This window comes from Drosophila santomea, chromosome 2R (assembly GCF_016746245.2).
Source record: "Drosophila santomea strain STO CAGO 1482 chromosome 2R, Prin_Dsan_1.1, whole genome shotgun sequence".
NCBI classification, from domain to species: Eukaryota; Metazoa; Arthropoda; class Insecta; order Diptera; family Drosophilidae; genus Drosophila; species Drosophila santomea.
Window position 1 is genome coordinate 19477281 of NC_053017.2, and position 27697 is coordinate 19504977.

The 27697-nt window shown below is 46.0% G+C and overlaps 1 protein-coding gene across 1 annotated transcript; it reads right to left on the reverse strand.

Moving 5' to 3' along the window:
• Positions 1-14: 14 nt before the first annotated feature.
• On the reverse strand, positions 15-27670 carry LOC120446293. Its single transcript, XM_039627187.1, has 3 exons — positions 24955-27670; positions 699-859; positions 15-623 (listed from the first exon to the last, which is right to left on the reverse strand). Exons 1-3 carry the CDS (start codon positions 26408-26410, stop codon positions 564-566), a joined length of 1677 nt encoding a protein of 558 aa, XP_039483121.1. The 5' UTR covers positions 26411-27670; the 3' UTR covers positions 15-563.
• Between the last annotated feature and the right edge of the window lie 27 nt (positions 27671-27697).

Genomic DNA, 27697 nt, shown 5'->3' on the forward strand with positions numbered 1-27697 from the left:
TAGTTAGGCCCAATTTTATTTTTCCTCATTATGTTTTCTGTTCCTGCGAAACAAGTTTAAAAATGAAAAAAACATCGTTTTTTTTTTGTCCTTTTGCTGAATTGTAATTTAGCTTTAGTATGTATAACTGCTTCTTCTGTTTGGGCTTTTCATTAAGTTCATTTTTAATAATAATAGTGTAATAATAATCATACCTTTCGTCAAGCACATTTTCTGCCTCATTTTGCGTTTAATCATAGCTTTCGCTTTTCTTACTTGGCAATTGTCCATTTAGCCCATCGCGAGCTGTATTTTTGCATTGTGTGGCTGGGGTTTTTTTGTTTTGGGGTTTCTCTGGGGAATCTTTCTCATGTCAAAGGATAGGCGGGTGGTTGGCTTGTCTGTGTGTCCGGTTCCTGGATAATGTTTAACTTAACGGGGCTCTTGTTTGCTTGGGGCGACATGTTAAAACTAATTGTTTGTCCATGTGAGTTCTCTAGGTGTACTTTCTGTGTGTGTGTGTGGGTGTGTGTGTGTCGTGTGTATTAGAGAGGGTGTGTGTGTGATTGGTGGGTGGGTGGAGCTTAACGCCCTCGCGCCCAGCGCAGTAACGCATCCGCTAACACATCCAGATGGGCCTTCGTCTGCAAGAAAAGGAGAACAAGAATGGCATTTGAATGATGACATCAAGTATACGCCGTGGTGCGCGGCGAACTCACCGTCTTGTAGAACATGCAGGATCTTCGGTCCTCGTCCTCGCCGTCGGGACAGTCGATGAAGCCATCGCACAGCACATGATCGTCTATGCAGCGGTATCTGCCCTGCCGATCGGGAATGGGGCAGGCGAATCGCTCCATGCCATCCATGGCCGTAGGACACTCTGCAAGAGGAACGCAAACAAAAACGGGTGACAGTCAGTCAAAATGGCTTTCTCTTGGCGAAGAGGGGGGGGGAAGATGCGCAGGTAAAAGCAGGTAAAAAGCCCCGAACTTTTCCCATAAATCGTTCAGTGAAAAACTTCTGCACACGCTAATGTCTACCATGATTTGCGTCTAAACGTTGCAACTGCCAGCCAGCGCATAGAAGTATGCTATGGATATTTCACCACCTCCCCGCCCCATACTCCATTTTTTTCATTGTGTGTGTGTGTGTGTATGTGTGTGGCCGCTTAGCAGGTTTTTGTTGTTATAAATAGTTTCACGTTCGCTACTTTAGTACTTTCTGCGGCTAAAAGGAGGGAAAATGAGGAAAATGGCTGGGGAAAATCCAGGCTTGGCTGGCTTCGCCTGCACCGACGCCGCCGCCGCCACCGCCGTCTAACAGAAAAAAAAACAAACTGAAATACAAACTTTACTTTTTGTGGCATTTCACTTTGTGCTTGCCTTTCCTCCATATCTTTTTTCCTTTGCACTGCCTTCCACCAACAAATACATAAAAATAAATCACTTGTAGGACATGTTGGCGCCTCCGGTTTAGTTTTCCCTGCCTGTGCTTATATGGGTATGTGCATATGTGTGTGTGTGCATGTGTGTGTGTGTGTGTGCCGGTTGCATGTTTGTGTATTGGGATCCGCTGTTCGAGCTGTCCGTATAGGTTTTCCCACCACCCACTTTTCCAACTCCTATCCCCGCTCCCGCTCCCGCTCATTCCCAATTGCCATTTCCGCCGTTCAACTTGCTCTCGCAAAACTTTCTACTTTTGGTACTTTGCTATTTTTGGCTGCATCCAAAATTATTCTGCTCTACGCCGTTCTGGTTTTTGCCACGCGACCAGCTTTGCCACTTAATAATTCCGTATTTTATGTGTCTCATTGCGGAAATGAAAATCACTTGGCAAGCCCGAGGCTATTCAATCAAAAGGTGTTTCGAGCTTTGCGCAGCTGCAGAACGGCTTAGCGTACATATGTTCCATTCATTAATTTTTTCCAAAAGCAATGATGTTTTAATATATATCTGAATGCTTTCCATGTTTCGCACTTATATTATCAATTTTTACTTAATAATTATTATAAATGTTTCTATTAAAGAACATATGTCATGTATCATATTTTTTGATAATTTTCCCATAAACGTCTGTTTTTTCATTTGAATTATTTATTTTATGTTGGTAATCCAGATTAGCAAACGTAGTGATATGGTATTTACAACGTTTACAAAGAGTAAAAAGTGTTTACTCTAAGCGCTTTTTATTTCCAACTTATTATATTCAAGTACTCCCGTTTTTTGCCGTTTTTTGCCATCCTGCAATAAGCTATTCCATCAGCAACTGCTGTGAACTGACATTAAATTAATTTTATTTCTTTTGCTCACGCGCCAGTCGTGCCAAGTGCATTCCATTCATTAAGTTGATCTGTCTGCCCTTCATCGCCGTCTCCATGCGTTTGCATTTCAGGTGTGTGCGATTGTTGCAATTGCAAAATCACCTGACAAAGCATAAATGTGTGCAGCACCTGCAGTGGCAGAAACCCGACACTCGAATGTTAGTGCCTCCCCATTCTCGGGATACTAGTGGGGTATCCCACTCCGCGCCGGAATATTCTTCGGCTGTCAGCGGGAAATCAATTGACGATGGTGTGTCTCATTCTCCAGCTGAAAGCTCGCTTCGTTAGGCACCTGGCTAACGTTCCAACCTGCCTTCAATGGATTCGACTCCAATTGCGTGGCGTGCCAAAGGGCCATTTGCATTTTGAAGAGCACCCACATCCTCTGCGGCACGTTGGCTACGGTTATGATGATGAAGATGACGGCGATGATTCAGTTAATGGTGAATGGTGAATGGTAAAAGGCGAATGGCGAATGGTGAGCCACGATGACAATGTCGCACCGCCGGAGGCGCTTCTCACGATTGCCATTTATCAACTTCGTTGGACGCCGCATAATTGCATCAAAGGACACTTGGGCACGTTGTAACATTCTACCGTGGGCAGCGGAGGGAGGGGAGGATTCGGCCAAAAAGGACGCAGCTTTATGCAGATTTCTGCATACATTACGCATACGCAATGTGGCCGCGGAACCAAGAATTCCATTAGTTTTATTGCCAGAAACGACCAGTTGTTGTTATGCTGTTCTGTGTGTTTCTGCAACCCGCATTTTGTACTTTGAACTTAATTTCACACACAAATAACTTGCAAATTGTAGCAACGTTGTAAAGTTCGAGGGAAATTTCGGTCGCATTTGCTGGCTGGCTATGTTTTCTTTTTTTTTCGGGCCAAGTCAGCGAAGTTTCTCCCCTTGCACCACCCACTGAACCCACTGAATCCACCGAACCCAATCGCCCACTCAGTCGGATAGCTAGCTTCTGAGGCTATTGAACTTTAAATTGATTTTTGCGCTTGTTTGCTAGTTTTGCTCGTCTCCTTTCTTCGGGCGGGTGGCTCAAATTGCAACTAACCGGTGGGTGCAAGTGAGCTGGAAGTGGAAGTGGGAGTTGGTTTGGTTTGTTTCTAGTTCTGGTTCTGGTTCTTCTTCCATTTCTGGTGGTGCTTACAACTACTGCCAGCGCATCCATTTCTGCCTCTGGTGGTGCTTATCGTTGTTGCAATAAATCGAAATAAGTTCTGCTTGGAACAGGGTGAATGGCCTACTTTCTGTTCGACGGGCCAAATTAAACTGATTTATACATGTATTACTGAACGATAAGCAATCAAACTTAACTGTGTCACCTAAAATATTCGTGCAGAAATAACTTTTCTGTGCAATTGCACTCATAGATTCCTATGGTGCATCATTGAAATCAGTGCCTAAATATAATAGTTTTATATAACAGGGTATTGTCTCGAAACAATATTATTATTTTTAAGCTTACAAACAATATCAATGAAATATTTAATTCATATTTTACCCATAAGATACCTGGTAGTCAAACGAACATTTGGAAAACCAAAGGACTTAAATACATTTTTACCTCTTTGCCATTGCTTGTGAGTAACTGCGACTAACAACAACAGACATTCTATTCTAGAAATCACCACAAGCCACTCTATTTCCATCCCAGACGATAAGAGGATAAAAAGATTTACTTGCACAGCGTTCTGCGACTGAAAAACAACACATCAGAGGCGATATAATCACATGTCAACAATATCCACTCGGAATACGCGATGGAAATTGTGAAACTTCTTATGACGTTCGAGTGCATCTCTGTATGCAAATCACCGCCAGTTGCCCGAGGCAACTGTACCCAAAGTTTAGAAGCAGACCAGCTTCTAGGAGGGAGGGCTTAGGAGAATCAACGCATGTTGACACTAAGACACCCGGCAACAGCAACAGCAACCACAACGACGACTAGCTAACAAGCCACAGGAACAACAACAACCCGTGGGGTGTCAAAAAATCAAAAGCATAAAAAGGATTTGGCTGTTGCCAAGCTAAGGAGCAATGGCGATGGCCATATACTCGCAGATGGGGGATGTATGGGTGCTTTTTTGGCCAAAAAGTGCCAACCGATGCTATTTTCGTCGCACGACAGACGTATACGTGGCGAATACGTAATGCAGGAGCAGTGAGCTCGTAGCGTAGAGTTCGTGGCGAAAAATAAGTCGCAGAAATTTGTAACAAAGTTCGCGTAGTGAGAAAACCTTTTGCTCCCACTCACACACACACACACAAACACACACGCACACATATATATGTAGAGATGCACGAAGGATGTGGCGATGGCGCTGAAAGAGAGAGAAGAAGGAGAAGGAGAGCTGCAAACGCCTGTTGTCTCGTCAGCGCGGCGCCTAAAAGGCTGCCAACAATAATAACAAAACCCACGAAAAGAGACCAAGCTGCACACAGATGCACTCCTTTGCTTGTGTCCATCCATACATCTGTGTATGTGTGTGTGTGTGTGTGAGGGCGTCAGTGTGCAGGAAGCGCCAGCCAAAGGAAGCAGCGCGCAACGATTTTGCAGCAATAAATTGATAGTTTTATGTGGCGCACATAAACAGAAGCAGGCGGCAAAGGACGGTGGGCTGCAAGTCCTGGGACGCCATTAAAGTCGCGTCCTTACGCCCACACACACAAAGGCAACGGGTTCATCTGCGGCCTGCTTCCGCCTGCTTCCGCCTTCTTCCGGCTGTATCCGCCCACTGCTCCTGCAAATTACGGCCGTAAATAGCAAAAGGCATTGCATAAAACAAAAGGCTGAGCAAATTTATAAATGACAACTACAAAATTGATGGGCATTTCCTTTTTGCGACAACCTCACCATTGATTCTATGCCATCCCGAGATCCTGCCAATTTGTCGTCTTGCAAATTTCACTTTTTGGGCCCAGCTTAGGCACAGCAGCATAGCTGAGGCCTCTGACCCATTTTCCATCCTGATTGTGTGTTGGTGGCATTGGCCTTCATCAAAAATGAATTCACCGTTTGTCAAGTTTCAACACGAAAAACCGGACAGCAGCAGCAAATTGAGGTGTTCCCCGAATAAAATAAGAAGTCCTGTCATAATTTGTTTGCCATTCTCCGTTTTGATTAAATTTGCTTCTCAAATGTATCTGCCAGGCGAAAATCTTCCGTTTCGCTGTCTATTATTTTAGGACTTCTGTTGCCGGGGATCGCCTTTCCTTTTTGGCTTTCTTGGCCACTTTTTGGGTAGCAGGTCCCAGCATCTACTGCTCCGTTCGCCTAGCTTCAATTAATTTAGCATATATATTTTTTTTTTTGTTTTTCAACCAGCACACCCACGTACGTGCATAGCACATACGTAGAACAAATTGCCGCAGGTTAGCTTTTCTTCATTTTGTTTTCCTTTTTGCCGCTTTGTTTTGCTTTGTAGGGCGTAAAGAAGAAAGTAAACAGCCGCCAGGTGGCGCGTTGGTGGTGGCGGTGGTGGTGTGTGTGGTCCCTCGAGGTACGTTTTGTTTTCGGATCACATCAATTGTAATTTAATAAGCCCGTTTCCACGTTCCACGCTCACTTCTCCCACATCCACATCCACATCCTCATCCACATTCACCACCACATCCAGCGAAATAAGTATGGGACTATACGCTGCCGGCAAGCTAGTTGTCCGTTCCGCCTTCTGCATGTAGGCGAAAAGCATTTTCCCGTCACTTCATATTCATAGCTGATAAATCATACACCCGACTACCGACTACCACAAAGGCACGCCCACTGGCAGCAGGCCCGGCTGACGACATGGGAAACCTTTTAGGACGCTTCCCACTGAAGTGGTTTGCAATGCTCTTGTTGGCATCATTGGATCCGATTCGTTGGTTTCGGATACGCCACCGCAGGCCCCAGTGTCGTGTATCAAAAGGGGAAGGCCAGGCATCTAATTATCAGGCACTTTCCGCTTTAATTTTAGTGATAAATTTTCAGGGACATGCCGCAACATTTCTCTCCTCATAACTAGTTGATGATGCATTGGAGGCCACATAAACACTTTGGCCGAGCTGTTACCAGAACTGCCCCTCGTTTCGGGTTTATATGCAAATGTTATGTCCTTCCCGCCCCACAGCCTTCTGCCTTTCTGCCTCTACTGTCGCAACATTTTGCATATTGTACCAGAACATTTAAAATTTCCCATAACTTATGCTCACTCTTCTGTTGGTATTCACGACCTCGGGCAGTTTTCTCGCAATTTCTCATAGTTTTATGGCCCGTTCGTGCTGTAACTTTTTCTATTTCCCAGTCAAATCAGCACTTTTGAGTTGCGATATGCGGTATATGTATTGCTGATGATGGCAACAGATTTAACACAAATTACGTTTAATCATTGTGAGCTGGGCAGCTGAGCAGCCTTTCGCTGGATGAGAAACCTAATATCACGTATACGCCACATGGTCCCTAATTGATGAAAATCGTTACACCCACAACATATTTCTATTTTTAATTGATATTATTTTATATATTAGTTAAAATTTAAAATAATAAAAGTTCTCAGCAGTGGTAGTTAATGATACTCGTATTAATATGCCATAAAACACATTGCAGATACTTCTTAATTATCCAAGTTCTGTCAGCAATGTATTACGTTGGTATCTAACAGATAAACGCTATCTAAAATCACCACATTCGCGCACAAATATAGCAGAAATTAAAAAAGACAAACGACTCCATGCGGCCCAAAGGAACTTGTTATTCGAAAGCGAATCAAAACTTACAACTGGCAGATGGAATTAAGATTAGACTAATCTGCGTAGAAGCGTGCCAAATGCCCTTTCAACGGTTATGCCATTTAATTTTGGTTTATATATTTTAATTAACTCCCATCAGCAAACACACACATGCACACACACACACATCGAATGAGGAGAGAAGGGGTGTGCGAGGGGGTCGAGGGTTAAAGGGCACGGCTGAGGCTCGTCTGCAGAAAACATAAGACAAGAATAACAATGGCAATGGCAAAGGCAGAAACAGAGGCAGAGGCAGAGGCAAATGGCCAAATATAGCAACAAATAAACGAAGCAACAAACCATCAACAGTTTAATATGCGACGTCTGTTCTCCGTGAAAAGGAAAAATGATAGAGAGAGAGAGCGGGAAAAGCGGCGGAAAAGTGAGGGGCAGTGAGGGAGAGCGAGGAAAACGAGGAAAACTTCTGGGAATTGCTGCTTACACATTTGTAATCTTGTCTTGTCTTCGTTGGCTGTCTCTGTTGCCACTGTGTTGCCACTTTTTAGGGAGTGCCGGGAGGCGCATTTCTATTTTTAGCTCCTGTACTCGAGCGTTGGTATTGGTGCGTATCTGTGTGCGCCCGTGGGTGTGAGCCATGCCTTTGTGTGTGTGTGTGTATATTCGTTACGTACGTCCTTTTCGGTGGTTTCTTCAGCTTACTTCCTTTCGCATTTCGTCAAGAGTAATAAAAACTCATATTTTTGTTGGCGCCTCTTGCTCTCTCTCTCTCTCTGTCTCACTCTCTCACTCTCTCTCTCTCTCGGTCTCACTCACTTTCCCTCACAGTCTGCCTTTCCCGTTTTGGCCAAATTAAATGAATTTGTTAACGCGTGCTGGTTACTTTTTTATGCCGCCGTTGGCTTTTCCTTTCACGCATCGAAATTGGCCTCGTGTCGTCAAAAAGCGATCGATTGGCCAGCCAACAAACTCACAGAACTCCCCTCGAAGGGCAATGCAAAAATCGAAAATGAGAAAAAACTTCCTAATTGGCAATTAAAAAGTGTTAGAGGCAGATGCAGGACCAAGAAAAATGAAGGCCATTAAAAGTTTTGTAGCTCTCAAATGTGGCCAAAAACAGACGCTTTCTCCGTTTTCGGTCTCGATTCATAAAGAGATTTTAGGATATTTTCCATAATTAGTGCGAAGTGCTTTTACACGGCATGATACATTTCAAATTAGTAACGTAGGCAACACAGAAAGGCAATACATTCAGAAAAATCAGACAAAGTGCTTCTATTAAAAAAATAAAGAAGTTTGGAGAAAACTGCCTTCTAGAAATAAATACATCATCATTCTATAAGGTATTTACTCTTTTAGGCAAAGTGAAACATATTTTTCATAAATTATTCTATTTAAAGATTCCCTTTCCGAATGTGTACGAATTTATTTAAAGACTTCTAACAAGCGCAAACGTTCATCTTCTGTATGGGCTTATAAATTAATGATGTGGCGGGATAGCTAAGTGTGCAGACCGCCGAGTCGATTGTAAAGTGAAATTGTAATTATTTTAATTGCACCGTTAAAGGGCACATTTGTGTGTGTGTGTGTGTGTGAGTGTGGGAGAGGGGCTGTGTACTTGTGTGTGTGTCGCGGATTTGCAACAACAAAATAAACCGCATGGAGAAGTCCCATTGGCCACAGAAGTGTTAAGGCAAGAGCAAACAAAAGTGCGAATGGTTATTATTTGGGATTGACGTCAAAGGCCTAAAACGCCAATTACAAAGCGCACACACACACAAATACACACAGATACAGTTGGCTACGTGCTTGGCCAACACATTGAAAGCGGAGAGCCGCGCACACAGACACACACACACACACACACACAAACACAAAAGCACACACAATTGGCACACTACAATTTTAATACAGCATACTTTCGGAGGTCTCATGCTGCAAATGACAACAAAGGCAAGTGGGTGGGGTGGGCGTATGGGTGGTTGGGTGGTTGGGTGGTTTGGGGGCTGGACTCATCTGCCCCTCTCGTGCAGCGAGACTATCTCGCTCTCTTTGTCCTCCGCCCGGTGACTTTTACTGTCTGTTTTTCGCTGTGACCTCGCCCACCTGACCCCTTGAGTCGCCTTTGGCACACTGGTCGCAGATCTTTTGAAACCGCACCGTAGTATCTGGGCAAAAACCCCTCCTTTCTGCCCGCCCCCTCTCATCTGCGCTCGTTAACCGCATTGCTCTTATTCCTGTGTTGGTGTGTGTGTGTGTGAGTTTTTTTTTTTTTGCGGCCGCAGCAACAAATTTTTATGTGTTTACGTTTTATTTTTGCTCTTTGTTTTGGCTCACGTAGCCGGGCGTGTGAGGGGATTCCCGGGCAAGGACGAGGCGGAAAGCTTGACCCCTGGACGCACCTTCAACCTGTCGTACCTCTCACTTCTCCTCTCTACCTCTCTCTCTCTCTCTCTCTCTCTCTCTGTGTGTCCATTTCTGGCTTAAGCCTAAACCAACTGATGTTTTAGGTCAAAATAACTAGGGCCCTGGCGCTTGTGGCATTGTTAAATTTTATGGAAAATGATGGCTAAGTTCAAGATCCTGCTCCTGCTCCTGCTGCTCGAATCCCGTTGACTGGTAATTCGAACCGCAATAAAAGTGACTGCCCCCCTTTTATGGGCTTAATTATGAGGCTTTGGCGTAATTGAAATGCGATCTGGCTGACACTTAACATGTGGGCGGATAAATCAAATTGAATTTTAGCCACATCGCTCATCATCAATCTCTATAGACGGCTGTGTTGGCTATTTATAGGCCTGTGCCAATCTGTGCATACATTTGCGACCAAAATAAGGCCAGAAATGCCATTTTTATATGTGAATTTTGAATTTGCATTTAAATTGCATCGTCAGCGCTTGCATAAAACTCGAAGACGCTGCATAAAGCGGCGAAATTAACTTGCCTTTGTTGCAGGCCGCCGTTTATTTTAATTTCAACAATGACTAAACTTAGCTACACACTAACATCCACACACACACACACACACACACACACACTACCGCAGCAAGCACGAACACATGCGCGTATTTATATTGTTTATAATTGGCGGTGTGTTAAAAATAAAACAAAGTCGCGTTATTTTTGTATGTGTCGACGTCGACCGACAAAAAAGAGCCAGCAAAAGGCAGCGATTTGTATGTAAATCGCTCTTAACCAGCGACAATGCCAGGCTTACAAAAAAACATGCACTGCGCGAAATGGTGCAGGACTTCAAGACTTGGAAAATTCAACACGACTAACTAAGGAAATAATCGAAGGATAACTGCGGCCTTCCCTATAGGTTATTTTAATGATTTCAGAACGGTTTAGCTTGTGGCTGTCATGCACCCACTGTTTTCTCTCAGTGCAGGCACTCACACACCCACGCAATCGCCTGACTGCTGCCGGAATTCTCACATACATTAGGGCCCAAAAGGGGAAGGTAATCGCGTGCTCAGTGCAGATTAAAATGCGACAAAGCAACACGACAAAAAATATTTTAAATAAAAGCGCAGTCAGCGAGAGAAGGGCGCTGAAAAAAAAAATAAAAAAAAAAGAAAAAGTAAAAAAAAGCAGGCAAAAGGAGGCAAAAGGCTCGGCGGCGCACACAGAAAAGTCGAAAAGCGTCAAACGCGCGGATTTGCATTATGCATACGCATACACTTACAGCTAGCGAGTGTAAGAGAGAGAGGGGCTATCGGGAGTGAAAGAGAGGGGCGCACACCAATTAAGTCACGGCAAAATGCGCGACGGAAATGTGGAAAAAGAAGAAAAGCTGGGGGTCCATTTTTGGGCCATTTTTTTTTGCTTTGCTGTCTACAGCATGTGGCATTCACTTCGCGGCGGCGTAAAGCACGCGCATACAGTACGCGACGAAAATATAAGGCAAGCATGCATGTATTTACCAATCCAAGTGGGGTAATAGTGAAATTTCCTTTGCAATTGGTACACTACTTGTAGTGCAAAAAGTTATTAGTTACCTTTAATACAAATGGAAACAAGAAGGATACATATTTTTCAAGTGTATGGTACTACAAGGTAATACTTTCTTCTTAAATTACCAGCCCCAAAAAAGGAGTTCCACAAGATGAGCTACGCTCATTAAACGCACTGTGCAGCAACAAATTGTGTTGCGGTTGACATCCGCGAAGCAGGCTTAAACCTCCGCTCCGCGACAATGAGAAGGATAAAAGGGCACCGCGCCCCCATTTGCGATCCCGTCATTTCCGCTTAGCTTGACGCCTTGAATAAATGGGTGAGCTTTGCTGGCATTTTCTCGTTTTTCTTTTCATTCATTTCGGTTTATATTTTGTTTTGGTGGTGGTGGAAAGGTTTTTCAATTTTCTTCGGCTTTGCGGCACCTGTTGAGCGTTGGCTGCGGCTCAACCAATTAATATCTAATTAAACCGGATGGCATCCAAGTCAGCGATTGGGGATTTCGGTCATGTGGTAGTACATTCGTACTTTCGCTACGATTCGAGCCCCAAAGGGACATGTAATGAAATCAGCTTAAAGCTGTCAGAGGTAATTGCTACCGGGATAAGCTGGATGTGCGATAAAAGGACCACTACTCGAATTGAGCAGGTCAATGGAAGCTGCACTTGCTGAATCACTTATTGAGGTATTAATGGGCGGCCAGGATAACACGGAGACTTCATCGAATTGGAAAGGATGGAGACGGGAACCGGGAACCGGGAACCATTTACTAATTGCCGGCCATGCAGTCGACTGTGAAAACGAATTGGGCTCGGCCACTATTCCCCCAAACGTTGTATAACCCATAATTTCACACCCAGGCAATTGCCAATTGACAAGCGACTCAAATCGACTCGACTCGACTCTACTCGAACCCACAAGGCGACCACCATCAGCTTTTTTCATGCCTCAAGGCCGTCTGCCTATGACGTCAGCCGCGTAATCCTCACAGGATTTCCAACGTTGGTGTTACTATTGCTGGGAAAACCACTGGACGTCATGGAAATTAACCGAGGCAAGTAATAAGCAGCAGAAAAAGGAAAGTGACGCTTCGTAGTAGATTTTTTAGCAGCAGCAAATTAAATTCAGGACTTGTCGGGATCATGCAATTTCTGGGGCCAGCGTCCTTGGCGCAAATCAAAGTAATTACAGGCGAGTGAGTCTGCCAAGTGCCCCGGCCACGCCCCCTTTTTTTTTTAGGGCGTTTCTGGGGGGCTCGGCCGCGCCGCATTTTATTTATAACTGTAATGGTTATAATTTCGGGCCTGCGGTTGCTTTTAATGATGATTATCCTGCCCGCAACTTGGAACTTGGAACTTTGAGCAAGGAACGTGGAGCTTGGAGCTCGGTGCTCGGTGGTTGGTGGTTGGTGCTCGGTGGCTCTCCGGCATTTGCGTCAGTATATCGACAGTGGGCCAGGAGGCAACCGCCTTTAGGTCAGCAATCAATGCCGCTCAATAATTTAAATTGCCCTCTCGACTCACTGCCGTCTGAGGTTATTTATACAAAAATTCTAAATACATTTGGCGTTTATTTCCGTACGTTCAGTGTGTCCATCCCCATTCCCATTGTTTCCGTGGCACTTTGGTCTAATTTCCCGGGGCAAGCATTATATACATACATACAGACGTGTACGTGTCGGACGCATTTGGTAAAACTACTTTTCGCAATTGTTTTCCTGGCATTGGTGGCCATAAAAATTTCATGTCGCTGCTGCTCGCTCGTTCGCCGCTGTTTTTCGCCCCGTATTCCGTTGCCAAAACTCATATGGCCAAAACAAGGAGCTCCTTGCAGGTGCTCCTAACTGGACATAAACATGTGCAAATCAACATAACTCCTGCCAGCCATCCGGCGCAATCCAACCCAACGTCCAGAAGTTTCCCGGTCTCCGCAGAACTCCAGCGATCTGCTGCTTTTTGGCTGGCAGCTGGTGATGTGTTTGTTTGTTTACTTACAAGTTTTTGCCTTGGCAATTTTTCGCAAATTGCAAACTGGGACAGGCATCCCGAAGGGATTCGGATAGGGATGAGGATTAGGGATCCTGGCGGCCACATGGCTCGGACTTTCTGCGGTGCACTGACAACATGTTTTGAACATATCACTTTTCTATATGGAAAATTATTTATAACTTTTGACATTTTTAGTGCTGCTGTGCATGGATTTTTCGGGGTAGCTCTGAAATCGGGCCAACTGAAGGAGCACAAATATCGCAGCAGCCTAGTGCTACTATGTAGTATGGTACTTTCCACGAAAAGTTCAGCTCGAATTTCTCCCCACTCAGCTGACACGTTTCCTCCACTTCACCCACGTTATTAATAATATTACGAGAGTTCCAGGTAAGACGTCCGCTGCTGGGCACGTAGTCTGCTTAGCTCCTGACTTTTCATTAACACCAGGACATCCAAGATGGCCAAGATGGGCAAAATGGCCAGGAGGAGAACGAGGGAAACGAGGGCAAGTTGAGTTAGAGCCGAGAAAAGTTTCATTAAAATTGTTGTAGCTGGTCGAAAAGTTGCACTGTAATTTTGCGCACATTTTTTATTTTCCCTCGGAAAGGGAAACTTCTGCGCAGCTTCGCCATGAGTGGCTAAAAATAGGCACTGAAATATATGAGAAAATGGCATAAAAGTCGGGGGCGCAAAAGCGGACGAAGGCCGCTTAAACTTTTAAGGCAAGTTTATGCCTTGTTTGGGCGCTATGACAATAAAACTTTTACTTTTGCATTCTTTTTCCATCTCCCAGCCACGCAACTTACCTGGCCGCTTAATGATTTCATATATATTTACGATGGACCCCGGGTTTTTATTGTGAAATATGCTCTACTCGGCGCTTTCAGCAGCAGAAGTTTTGATTATGCTCGAATGCCCCGAAAAAAAGCGGAATCCACGGCTCTACTTAGTTACTTAATTTCCGCGCGTCATACCCCAGCATTCAGCCAAGTCTCAGCCTTGGAACAGGTCGACAGGTCTACCATCAAGAAGGTAGAAACAAAAGGAACCGAGGGACTACCCAGACCCAGAGCCAGAGCTAGGAAGCAGAGGGTCCTGGGGTTAAAGGTGCAGCCAAGACGTCGACTGTCAAATGACACAATGCCAGGGGAGTTCAGCCCCCGTTGACAGTTCCCAGACGGCAGCCACTTAAGTACCAAAGAGTGCGCACCTTTGGCAATATTAATAGCCGGGCCAGGGAATGGGCATGGCATTGCATATTGCACGTAATGGAGGGATGTGGCAAGTGCAGCAGACAAGTGCAGGCTTCCTCCACCTTCCGAAAGGGTTGCCTAAACGACGAGGGGACGTCAGTGCGACGAAGCTGAGCAGCAACCCCAAGAGCAGTCAGGGCTTTTCATTAGCCTGCCCTTAGTTCCCTCTACCTCCAGGTCCACACTCACCATCCACCAGCCACCATCCACATCCAGCATACAGCATCCCCATCGCCATCGCCGGCAGCCTCCTCCATTTAATTTCCTGGCCAAACTCAATTTGAACTCTGACCTTAGCTGGATTTAGACTGCCGCACGCCGCCGCCTGCCTTGGCATATTTTAGAAAACTGTCAGGCGTAGCAAATGGGTAAACAAGATGCTAACCGGCTGATATAGGGCAAGACCAGGCAGCCAGTGACAGCCGGGGAACAGTGACTGGAACCAGTGACGACTGGGAGCAGTGACTTGAAATAGACAATTGCAAACAGGGAAACAGGGAAAACGAGAGATGAAAGCACTTGGAATTGTACACTCGAACTCGAGTACAAAGCAATGTTATTTGGATGACAAAGGGGAATAGTTCACTTGGTAACCGAATTGTGGTTGAGTACTCCAAAGCCACAAGGATTCCTGGAGCAAAGGTCACCAAGCAGTGTGTAACCACATGTTTAGGTTGCACAATGCAGCTCACAAGCAATTCCAAATTGAAAGCAAAGTCAAACGAAAAGTAAGCAGTATGTGAATTAGCTTGCCAATCTGTTAACTTCTTTCACTGACTTGTCAACCATATTACCAACTTATATAAATGAATTAAATAATAAATTGATGCATTAGAATATTGAAAGTGCGATACTATTAAAACAAATAGAACATACGAAATATCGATGTCTGTGTTTTGCTGCATTTTCAAAAAAGGAGTGAAACAAGACAAACTTAATTAAGGTCGATGAAGGCGATGAAATAAACAAAATTCATATATGGCTTGTTATTCAATTGGGCTTGTGAGCTTTATAACTGCATATATTTTTAGTAAGCCGATTATTTGACATTTCACAATGATTTTTAACACATCAGTAGCTTTGCAAGCGCCTAACTGAAGAGGATTTTGGTAAACCGATTACTTCAAATGCCACTGCTGGTGTCACACTTTGGAAATCACGGTCCGGTGAATGGTGAGCCAGTCCTGGTGGGATTCAAATGTCCCACGCCAGTTTGTATCCTTAACAGAGACAAGCCAAGCCTCCCCGCCCGTTCCGCCCCCTCAACACCATCTGACCTCTCCGTCTCCACACCTCCCGAGCAATGTCCATTCATGGACATCGCTTTGCATTGCTTTCCATTCCAATCCGGCTGGCTTTTGTTGGGCTGGCAGCTCTCGCATTGTGGCCACTGTCACAGCCAGGCCAAGTCCCATTCATGGGGCCAGAGTCACAGCCACAGCCAGAGACACAGCCACAGCCAGCAGTCCAGCTGAAATCCTGGCCCACATCCACATCCACACCCACTGCCACTGGGTGCCGCCACCCAAAACCCATTCACATTGTCATTCTGCCGTGTTTGTTTATGGCTTACGCAGTGGCTCAAGTGTTTGGGTCTTGTGTTTGCGTTTTGTTTAGTTTTTGATTGGAAAACAATGCCAGCGCCTGAATGAGTGGGTGTCCGTCCGGATGGGGGACTTTCCAGAAGCCAGGACGTTTTGGACGGCTCTTCAGATGCCTAAACTCGATTTGGAATCGTTATCGAATCGGACACTTCACTGGCGGGCCGAGAATAAATGATTTGGCCTAGTGTAGCGCCAGTTTAATTATATAATCCTTACTTTTGGTCAAAAAGTAAGATACCAAAAGGTATTTTCCAGCCAAACGGATAGAATAGCTCACAGTTTAAAGAGCTGAAGTTAAAAGTGCCAGAGATAAAAAGGTATTTTGAGATTTATTCCTGTCAGTCCATCTCCACCGCTTCTTCGCTGTCGCAAGGATAATGAATCTGAACGCTGCAGCGATACAAATACCCTCCAGAAAGGACACTGTTGCTGGTCACGATATCGAGGAATATATGTATGTATATAAGTACATTCTAGAGGTACGGGTACAAACCAAAGCCGGAGTATTTGTTCAGCCATGAACGAAGGATGAAGCCTTCCGAGCGATTTCTTCTGCTGGTCTTTTGTCAACTGCTCACCTGCTTAATGTGAAGCGACAAGGACCAAGGACGGACGATAAATTAAACATGAGGAATCTACTGGCGTATTATTCTTAGGCTGCCTCGAAATAAATTCAATTTGACATGGTGTGCATCCATTAGCAAAGTTCGTGGCTATATATGCTATCTCCGCCGTGTACGCACACGACCCGAATTGACAGCCCGAGGTCATTTGGTGGAGTCACCTACTGGCATATTAATGCAGAAACTTCCATGCTGCTAAGATTGCGAATTGCGAGTGCCGAATGGCGAATGGCGAAAATTGAGATTGAGTTTCTGATGCGTATGGAGATGGAGATGGAGATATGTGCCAGTGCTGCTGGCTGGGCCTTTTGGCCTTTTCTCCGCATATAAATCTTATTTAATTGCAAGCCAGCTGTCAATTTCCACTAAAGCCCTCCGCTGGCGTGGGAAATCAGCTGGTGACATAGAATGACATTTATTTGCCAGACGTTCCTCCTCGCACCGCAGACATTGTGGTTTTGCTCTGGTTGAAGCTTTCAGCTGGATTTGGTCGAGCTTAAGGATACCGTCAGCTCAGCTGGTCTCGTTAGTGATTCGCTGACCATGGAAATTATCCTTGCAGCATTTATTTGTCCACTGCCAGTGGGCAAATATTAATCTCTCTCACTCTCATCTTCATCTGCTTTTCCCCCCAACAACTTTCCGGCTTTTCCCTTTACCCAATCATTTTCTGCAGGGCGACAGGTGTGGCCCCAAGTTTTCCGTAGGTCGGCGGCGGGCAACAAGTGTCGCTCTGGCATTTCCCAGCTCTCAATTTTCACGTTTTCCCGAAAATGTTTGCTTTGCTTGCTGCCACCTGGCTTTTGCATACGCAGAGAAAAATGTGTCAGTGAAATATTTAAAAATGCAGAGGCAAGAAACGAGAGTACCTTCAAACGTTTTGTGCAAAGCATTTGGACTTTGTTGAAAACTAACTACAAGGAACAGCTCCTCTAACATCTATTTATTTTGTATTTTCTTGCAGTGCACTGAGAACAGAGAATAATTTACCAGCACACACAGCACCACGACCACGAGACAATGATTGATTGAAAAGTGTCTGCAGTTTGTGGGCGCGTGGGTGAAATGTGTGGCGGCGCAGAAACAATAATAATAATAATTCCTGCCCCCTTTCCCCTCTCCCATTGCTGTGCGAATTAAAATAAACAAAGCCCCGCATAAATATTGCATAATTTGAGACACGGCCCCCAAAAGCATACCCATCTCACTCATTGTTGCACGACGATGACGATGATTATGCGTAAATTGGGGAGCGGCTAGATCGATGGGCTGCCAGCAAAAGGTCAGCAAAAGGCAGCGTTGCGGGAAGAAAGAACGGAGCCACCGGAGCCAGGTTTCTCCGCTCTTTTTCTGCCATGGAGACGGTACATCCTGGCTCATCCTGGCCCATCCTGGAACCCTTACGCCACATTGCTTTCTAGAGCGGACAGGGTGCTGCTAAATTATGCATGCAGCTGTGTGAGTGCCAGCCTCATTATGCACGGCTGCTGCGAGTTGCCGGCCCGGAAGCCTTTAAGTAGGCAGCTCCCGAACCGTCGCCCCTCCCACCATCTAACCCCAATCCCCCTGGCCAAGAGCTCTCCACTTTCTTTGCCACGTTTCCAGGGCTTTTCCGCACAAGTTTTGCTTGTTTCGCTGCTTCTTTTTTGAATTTCAGTTTTTAGTTGTGCCATGCATGCGACATGGCTGAAGTGATGCAGCCAGCACCTTAAAGTAGGTCCTGCTGATGCTGTTGGCTTAAATAAGCCATAATTTGCATTAGCATGACTATGCACTTGTACAGTGTACAGTGTACAGTGCCTGCCATAAGTCTATAAAAGTCTACATATGTACATATATGCACATGTACTATGCGCACAGGGGCATAACTCTTGAATGGGGCTTGCTCCAGTTTTCAGTTTTCAGTTTTCACTGGCTGATTTCTATTGCGTTTGATTTCCATGACCTGTGACGCACATGGCGCAGACACTATCCCCGCTCCTCCGCCTTCCCATTTGGGGCGAAGTACCCATCTGAAACCGGCGGCATATGTCATTCGGGATTGTGTGTGCGCTATTGAGACCTCGGCTCGGCTTGGCTCCCAGCTAAATTTTTATACTCGCAATTGTACTTGGATCCTTTTTGGGTTCGCCACCCAATCGACCATTTCCATTTGACATTTTCAAGGACGCGGACGAATGGGTATCTGCGTAGTTAAGTGTCCTAGGACGTCAATCAACTCATTTTCGAAACCAGTGTTGTCTTGGGATGTGACAATCATCTCCGAAAATCGCACTAAGTTTGTATGAGTCTCTCACTCAACTTAACTTAATTCAATGGAAATATACGCTTAGAAAGTTCAGTGCATGTTTAATATTAAGCCTTTTTGATAGTTCAACGCCTACATGAAAGACTATTTTGGTAATTTAATTAGTGCCCAACAATTTTTTAAGCTCATAAAAAGTTCATTCATTTATCTCGTTGCCCACATGCGTCATTTGCAATTGGCGACGTGACGATGAACCAATTAAAGTACACAGGTTTCCAGTACCAATTAAGCCCATGTTCAGATCCATGTACAAATAAATAGTGTATAATTAAATAGCAATTTGCGTGGCTGCACCTACATGAGTTACCTTATTTTAATGTTTATCGCAAAAATTGCATTTTTAATTGCTGTCAGCAGGTGATATTTCGTATTTTAAAGTAATACCCATTTTGAACATTTTCAATGCATGCACTACACTATTTTAGCATTAAAGTGCTTAACTCTAAATGGAGGACGAGAATCCTTTTAAGGCTAGTATCTAAATATACCATTACTCAAATGCAAATTAGCACAAAAACGGCAGACAGGCATCTTCTAAATATACGTATCTAAGAATCCCTCTAAGTATAGCCAATAAATAACTCATTATTCATAAGCAAAGCAGCCCAATTACGTGAAGCTGCTAACACTTGGTTAATTTTCCGCTCACTTGGAGCTAAAACAATGCCAAAGGACTCGCGGTGATGGGGATTTCAGAAATTGCCTTCGTCCTGTTCGCTCTCCCTATCCCGCTCGCACTCGCACTCGCTCTCCGTCTCTGTCTCTGTCTCTGTCTCGTTCTCCTAGTGCCTGTGTGTGAGCACATATTCCGCAATTCATTCATAAATTCCGCGTCAGCTCACAACTCATTAAGCACGCCGAGGATACAACAAGGATACCTACTAGGCCACTACTACCCGCACTTACTTGCCAGCCGCCTCCTGATTGCATTGCATCATCTTTTGTGGCTAAGGACTTGCTCCCCTCCGCTCCCGTCCCTCTGGGTAAATATATCATAAGCAAAAAGTCCTTGACGCTTCATTGACTAAAAAATTCTAGCACAAACACACAAACACTCACACACGTAAACACACGCGCACACACACAAGCACTCACACACTCAACCGATTACTCAGCCACATTTATTTGCCGAAGAGTTTTACTGGGTTTTCTGTTTTTCTTTCCGCTCTTCATTACGGATGACTAAGAGCTGACTGGCCAAATAGGATATACTATGTAGCATGGCTGTATGTATGTATGTATGTGTGCGGTCTCCAGTGTCTTATTATAGATTTTGGCCAAAAATCTCCGCCTTGGTGTGGTTCATTATAGCCCCATAGTTGATATTTATGCAGTGCTCGCAGCTATTTGCTTGCCCATGTTTATTCAGCAGCATGCCACAATCCTTTAGCCACTTTGGCCACCAGATTCATACACTGCTCTCGCCATCGCATCGCATCGCATCGCATCGAAATAGAAAATATATAGAAATAGTATACGAGTGTATGTATGTATGTTGTGCATGGTGTATGGTGTGTGGGCATAAGTGTGTCAGTCTCTTGGATCCCAGACAATCGTCCGTCCCATTCTGTGACGTAAGGAGAAAGCAAAACTTTGGCCAGCTTTTGGGCTGCTGTCGTCAAACTGGCTGAATGAGCCACCATCACGCACACTCTCACCCAGACAATTGGCCCGCTCAATGGCCGCGTGGATCCCCTTTCGACACCCCGACACCCCGACACCCCGCCCCACCGCATCCCCTCGTCCCTCGTGCTTACGCTAATGTAAATATTTTCGCACCCCACCCCGCACCATCCCACCCACCTCCTTGTTGTCCTGTGCCACAATTGTATATGCAGCAGCCCCAGAAGAGGTTGTTCTGCGTGGCCTAAACTCCCCGTCTGCAAGCTGTAACATCACCTCTCCCCTCCCTCCCTCATCTGCTGGCCAAATGACAAACTGTCGAACTGACTGAATGACTGACTGACTGACTGAGTGAATGAGCGAATGAGTGGATGCTGGTGATGATGTCACTGTTTATTGATTCATTCGCTGGCTGACAGCCACGATGTCCACTTTCAGCACGTTTCTGTTTATTTTTGGCCAGTGCATTAAGTCAAAAGGCTAATTTGCCGGGCCGAAACACAGAGTCCACCTCATTAACAAATTCAGTGTGTGGGCGTGACCGGGGCGTTATTGCTTCCAGTTCATTTGGCAAGGTCTGGCCAGGACCATCCTGTCCAGCAGTGCAAATGGGGGTCGTCCTCCTCCTAATTAGCCATGGGCTATGGGCTATGGGCCAGGTTGTAGACTTGAGACTCGAATGCAGGAACGTTTAATTAAGGGAATGGGCGATGTGGCAGTGTGAATATTTTTGGGCGCCCCACGAAAATGTCAAAAGTGTGTGCCATGCCAATGGCATTGTAAAATGTTGAAAGAAAATCTCTATAGGTCAAAGGGCATGCTGCGTACGCAACCAGTGTTTTCCCAAAATAAATGCCAAAAAATCCATAAGAACTTTGAGGCATAAAGTCAATAGTTGTATTAATATTCCATAAAAATAATAAAGCTTTAACTAAACGGAACTATAATCTAAAATTTGAATGAAATGGCTTTCCTATAGAAGATCTTAAGATATTAAGTTTACGTTTTCTAGAAACCTGTCTTATAAGCATACAAATTTCCAAGAAAATGTAGCACCAATTCAATAAATCAATCAAATTCGGCAAATTCAAAATCCAAAGGCTAAAGCGGGGTTAAGGATCTCCGGAGCAACCAATCTGTCTGGCAAAACCAGTAAACCCAATTTGTCTGATCTGTCGCCGCTCCTCGAGTGTCCTGGAAATCGGTCATTTGCATATCTATGCCCGATTATGGAGGCATCCAGCCGCCTGTGTGGAAGGAGTTGGAACCTACAAGTTGTGGCAGACAACCTGTCGCTGTGGTAAAATTTTCCATCCGCTCGACTGCAGCCGCCACACGAACATGACGCGGAAAATGGGCGAGGAAAAGGACGAGGGCGGCCACTGACAAACAGACAGATAGACAGACAGACGAATGGAGTGATAGACGCATCTCCAATATCCATTTCCAACTAATTTGCGTAATATTTGACAGGAGCAAGGGACTGCAAGGACACATCGATGAGGAAGGTCCGCCGTCCGCCGTCCGCACAAATCGATGATCTTTTTGCCGCCAAGTGGCCACTTGAGGACCGAGCGGTCCTCAAATTACAAATTAAATCAACCGCCGGCGTATGAAAATGTTGGTTTGAGCGGGCGAAGGAAAGGCAAAGGCGTGCGCACACACATTCTTACGCACACGCACACACACTCACGCACACACACAGCCACAGGAGCTGGCAGGATGTGGGCGTGGGAGCGAGGACTTGTCAAACGGAGGCGTCCTGTCCAGTCGCCTCGGACCCCCGGGGTGTTGTTACTAAATTAGTTGGAAACCGGACCAGCAGGATCGTAAATTGTGAACGCGTTTTAATGATGTCAAGTTGTAAACGCAGCCGCAGGTTTCCCGGGAAAATGCTAGTGACGGGGTTATTCATGTTTTATCCGGCAACGTTTTCCCTTTTTGCTCGGCACAGGAGCAAACTCTTTTGGCCGACAGGGACTGGCAACTGAAGTGGGACTTGGGATGGCGTACTCAGATGGCATGTAAGATAGGTTTTTAGAATATTTCACTAAAAAATGTACGCAAATAAAAGTGTCAGGTATGTTTAATAAACTGTAAATACAGTGGAAAAAGCTGCAAAAGACGCTAGTAGTATAAGAAGTATTTGTTTGTATATTCATTTGAAAGGGTTTCAAGTTTTGGTTGGTGATTGAAGTGCAAGGATCCTTAGCTACCATTCAGGGCTATTAAAAACACATGTGTGCGGCTCTCACGGCAGTCTCTCCTTATCCGCATAATCGTTTTCCAGTGTAAACACTTAGGGGTACGATTGTAATTTTCCCGACTACCGACTACCAACTACCAACAACCAACTAGCCGACTACCAGCGAAGGTGTGAAGTGAGGAGCGTTGACGTTTTCACAGCAGACACTTGATGACGTTATGCGGAAATAAACAAAGACACATACGCACCCAGAAATGTGGGAAAAGCGAGCTGCTGGCAAGGAAAAATTGGAAATGGGAAAGTGCTGGTGGGAGACGGAAAGCAGCGAGGGCCATAACAATGAGGGAAATTGTGCAAACATGCGCATAAAATGAAAACTCATTGATTGTCTTCGCATATTGGATTTTCGCTACATCTCTCAATCTGAGAAAAAACCTTGCCAAATCAATTGTTCGCAGATGGGAAAATCCACAGAGAAAACGGAGAAGGCCGCGCAGTTTCCGCCAGTAAACTTATCCAATTTAATTTAATTGGCCATTCTGTTTCCACGAAATTTTCCGACTTTCGCTTTACTTAGAGTTGAGAACGTTGCGTATAAAAAAGTGAAATAAAGTACAGGTAATCGTAGAACAAAAAAACACAAATAACTATTACAAACCAACTCAAGTATTACATCACAGAGAAGCACAGAGAAGAAAAAAAAACACAAGCTCAACTTAATTAACAGTTTACAAGTGCAATAATTGATACGATAGCCATATTTCACATCAATCAATTAGTTTCCATTTTGGCTTAATTATAAATGCTTTGTAGGTACGAGACATTCTTGTTACGGCAAATTGGCCAGAATGTCAAATGGCGGGAAGAGTAATTTGAATATTGGATTATTTTAAGAACGGCATGGAAAATTCAAACTGGCCGAGAAGTGGCCATCAAGTGCCAGCTTTTGTTGGTAGACCGGTAGACCAGCAATGAAATCGCATTTAGCTCACGGCCATAACAATGTCGCCATTAAACTTGAAAGTGTTAATTAAAAATTAAAATTGATTGTCCGCCGGGACGAGAGCAAGGCAGACATCTTCCGCCGAGTCCTGATTCTGGTCCAACTTTCTCTAAGCACATTCCGTATTCATGGCGACCATCAAAACTTGTTGTAAAGTAATTTAGCCAGCCAAGTGATTAACAACGGCCCAAATGGATGAAAGCCAAGGACGAACTTCCTCGCAGCCGCATTCCATCCGAAGTCCTGCGACTAATTTGCTAAATGCAATGGCCAAAAATAACGGACTGCAAAGTTGGCCAAACTACCGAAAATAGCTGCAAAAACTTTGCCGCTTCGGCCATTGTTGACAAATGATTTAGTGACAATGTATTAAACGCCGGCTGATTGATGATTGATAACCCCAGTTCGCCCGTCAGCCGGCTAAAAGGATTAAATTGTTGGAACTTCCAACTTCCGAACTTCCAAACTGCAGCACCTTGGATCATGAAATATGCACGAGTTCGCCAGCAATAACAAGAGCCGCCATAATGAAACGGGTCTATACAACCCGCACACAAAGTTCTACGCATTAATAACTGGCGCAAAAGAAATGGTGACGGAAATAGAGCGATTATGGCATGTCCTTCGGGACCTGCCCCACTTGCTCTGGCCCTTTGAACCCAAAAAAGAAAGCACTCACACTCGCAGTGGGTATGTATATGTATGCGTGTGTGTGTGTGTGTGTGTAGTGTATGAGTGTGTGTGTGTAGTGTGTGTAGTGTGTGTAGTGTGTACTAGGGGGTCAAGAGCGCGTTTCACTCGGACTCAATTCGGCACGAAACGCAGCGATATTGGAAAGATATTGACCGTCTATGGTGGGTAAATGTTGTCTTTCGGGGCATGTAACACGCATTTGTAAATGAACCATGCCGCAGTAATTACAATACACTGCAGCTTAATACAGAGCATTGCGAAGTATTCGATTTCGACTTGATTTAATAGCCATCCATGTATTAAGTATAAAATGAAAATATCATATACTAAATGTAGGTTGAGCAATAAAGCTAAACACCTTTGATTTGAAGACTTCAAGAACTTGTCTGCTTATATCACAACTATTTGCTGCTTTCAATTTCGATAAACTATTTCAGAATCTAGAAAGTTCACTCTAATTACGATACGTTAGAGGTTTACTTCAATGTTAAAGGTGGACATTTGATTGGATCAAGTTAATGCCAGACAGTCGGCTAAAGGTCACAGTGGAAGTGTAGGGTAGGTTCTGCCAACTCCCCAATAGTTCACCATGGAATCCCCAGCTGAAGCCGTCATATAATGCGAATTTGTATGTGGTTGTATTTGGAACTCACCGATTTGTGGCACATCGTACTGCCGCTGCCCGCGGGCGGTGCGCAGCATCAGCTGGCTGGCTATGCTGTGGGAAATCGGTGGCTGCGCGGAGTAGCCGCCTCCTGGCGATCCCATGGATCCGGATACGGATCCGGATCGCTTGTGGCTGGGATCCTTTTTGTCCTGCTGCGACTGTTGCTCCACCTGCTGCTGCTTAGGTTGTCCATCGTCGGCTATTTGTTTGCCGGAGGAAGAAGTGGAGGAGGATGCACTGCCCGCTAGCTCGCTATGTGGCTTCTCGATATCCTTGGAGCCGGAGCGACTGGATGGCTTCAGGTGCTTGCTGGCCGTGGCCTCCGAGTTGGCGGACAGTGAAAGTTTGCCAGTTCGCTGCGGCTTGAAGTGCTGGGCGAAGATCTGGCGCTGCAGCTGCTTTTCAGCCTCGGAATTATGGGCGATTCCCTGGCCATTTCGTTTCCTGGCCCACTTTTGCTGCACCCGTATGTTGTAGTTGCCCGGGTTGTGGGTTTTGCCGGAGTGCATCGTCTTGAAGGGGGCGTCTCGCTGCTCCTGTTCCTGCTCGAAGAGCTGTTGCAAGGAGTCCGGTGCACCCAGTTCCAATTGCTCCAGCGTGCGGTAGGGATTCTCCGGGAGGGGTTCGTCCTCCAGGCCGTGATACTGATAGGCGTCCAGTTCTCGCAGCAACTCATCCTCGCCCATGTGGGGCTCCTGGGGTTCCTGCTCCAGTTCCGAGAAGTCATCAAAGTCGCCGAACGAGTGCAGCGGTTCGTAGAGAGCCTCCGCCTGCTCCTCCCTCTCCGCTGGCTGCACCACCCGTCCGTAGTATTTTACGGGTCTGTTCTCCAGCTCCCTCAGCTGCTCGTAATCCTGCTCCAGTGTAACCGGCGTTGGCGGCTGCTTCTGGACATTGCCAAAGATGTAGCCACGAGCGGCCTGCTGCAGCAGCGCCGGATAGTCGCCCACGTCCAGCTCCTCGCTGGGCTGCATCTGTATCCGGCCGGCGATGAAGGGATGGCCGCGATGATTGCTGCCCGCCGGCGGCTGTTCCGCCGTCTGCTTGGCGCGGGCCAGGAGCATCAGTCGCTCCCGCTCCAGCTGGGCCATGTCCGCTATCTCCTTGTTCAGCCGCACGGTGGTGGCATCGAAGGCGGCCGCTGCGGCGGACCGATGGCCATGCGGCGAGGATCCACCGCCCGGCGGAGATCCACCGGGATGCTGCTGGTGCTGCTGCTGCTGCGAGGGTGCGGTCTGCCAGGCGGCGGCGGCTCCCGTCGAGGGTCCCACAGGATGACTGGGCACCTGCACCACCTTGGCACCTTCGCCCAGCGACTTTTCACCGTTTCCGTTCCCGTTCCCGTTCCCGTTGCCATTTCCGTTTCCGCTCAGGTGGAGGGCGTAGAGGCCGCCCTGGATGAGCAGGACGCAGAAGAGCGTCTGGGCCAGCGAGCAGAACATTTTCCGTTTGTTGGTCTGGCGCAGCTTCTCGATTAGACGGCTTATCTTGGCGGTTTCGGTTTGGGTTTACCAGGGGGAAATACAGATAGCTTGTTAGTCCGGGGGGGTGGTGTTTGGTGTTCGGTGTTTGGTGTTTGGTGTTGGGGGGGGGCGGGAGTTATAGAGACAGGTGGCAGGTGGTTATTGGGGGGCTGGTGGCGGTGAGCGGTGAGTGGTGAGTGGTGGTGAGGGAAAGTCCCGATATCAATGTTTCTCTCTGGGCTTTCGATGCTTTGCACACACGGCTTTTGTGGGTCTTCAGGCCCCACACCGCTGACCAACACTGTGCCGGCCTAAGCCTGGCATTGCACTACACTGGCCTGCACCGAAGTTTTTTTTCGAAGTTTTGAAACTTTGCGAAGTTTTCCGAATTTTATGTTTTTTCTTTCTTTTTTTCAAACTTTTTGGCTCTTGCTTTTTGTGAATGCCTTGCAACGACCGTTTATGGTGTCGTTAATTTTCGATATTAACTTTCTATTTTTTCGGGCACTTAACTTGGCGTTTACTCACTGGCCAGTCACTCGATTTCGATTTAGACCTTAGGCTTATTAGTTAGTTTTTTCGCGGCACTTTGGTTTCTTGGGTATATAATTTTCTTGTGTTGTTATTCAGCTTTCTTCATGTGGTGTGAAAACTTTCCCTTGTTCTGGGTGATGGATGTTTAGTGGACTAGCTTTGCTTCTAGTGTGTGTGTTTTTTTTTTTTTGTATATATTTTTTTGTTATATTCTTTTTTGTATCGCCTGGCTTCAAGAGTGTTCCGCACGTTTGAACCGACGAGCAAGGACTCGTCGTGTCGTCTCAGCAGGATTTGCCTGTTTGTCTGCCTTTTGCTTGGCCGCCTGACGCGTGTCCCTCTGCCTCTGCCTCGGTCGGCGTCGCAGTCGCTGTCGCTACGTCGACGTCGACGTCGCTGCCTCTCCTCAAGGCGTTTCGGATTTCCACTTTATGTGGCAGTCGTCGTTGTCGTAGTCGCACTCGTACACCCACTCCCTGCGCGCCCCGCCTCGAATTTCACTCCTCGGACGAACCGCTGGCTGCTGGGCTCGCTACTCTCCGCTCTCTCTTGCTCCTTTCTCCTTTCTCCTTGCTCCTTGCTCTTTCTCCGTGCTCCTGGCTCCCTGCTCCTGCTCCTGCTCCGGCTGCTACTGCTGCTTCTGGGCTTCCTCAGCTCCAGCTTGTGTGCTCTCGGTCAGCGGGAAAAACTCGAGCTCGAAACGACTGTTCGCTCTATACTGAGCGCTGTGTC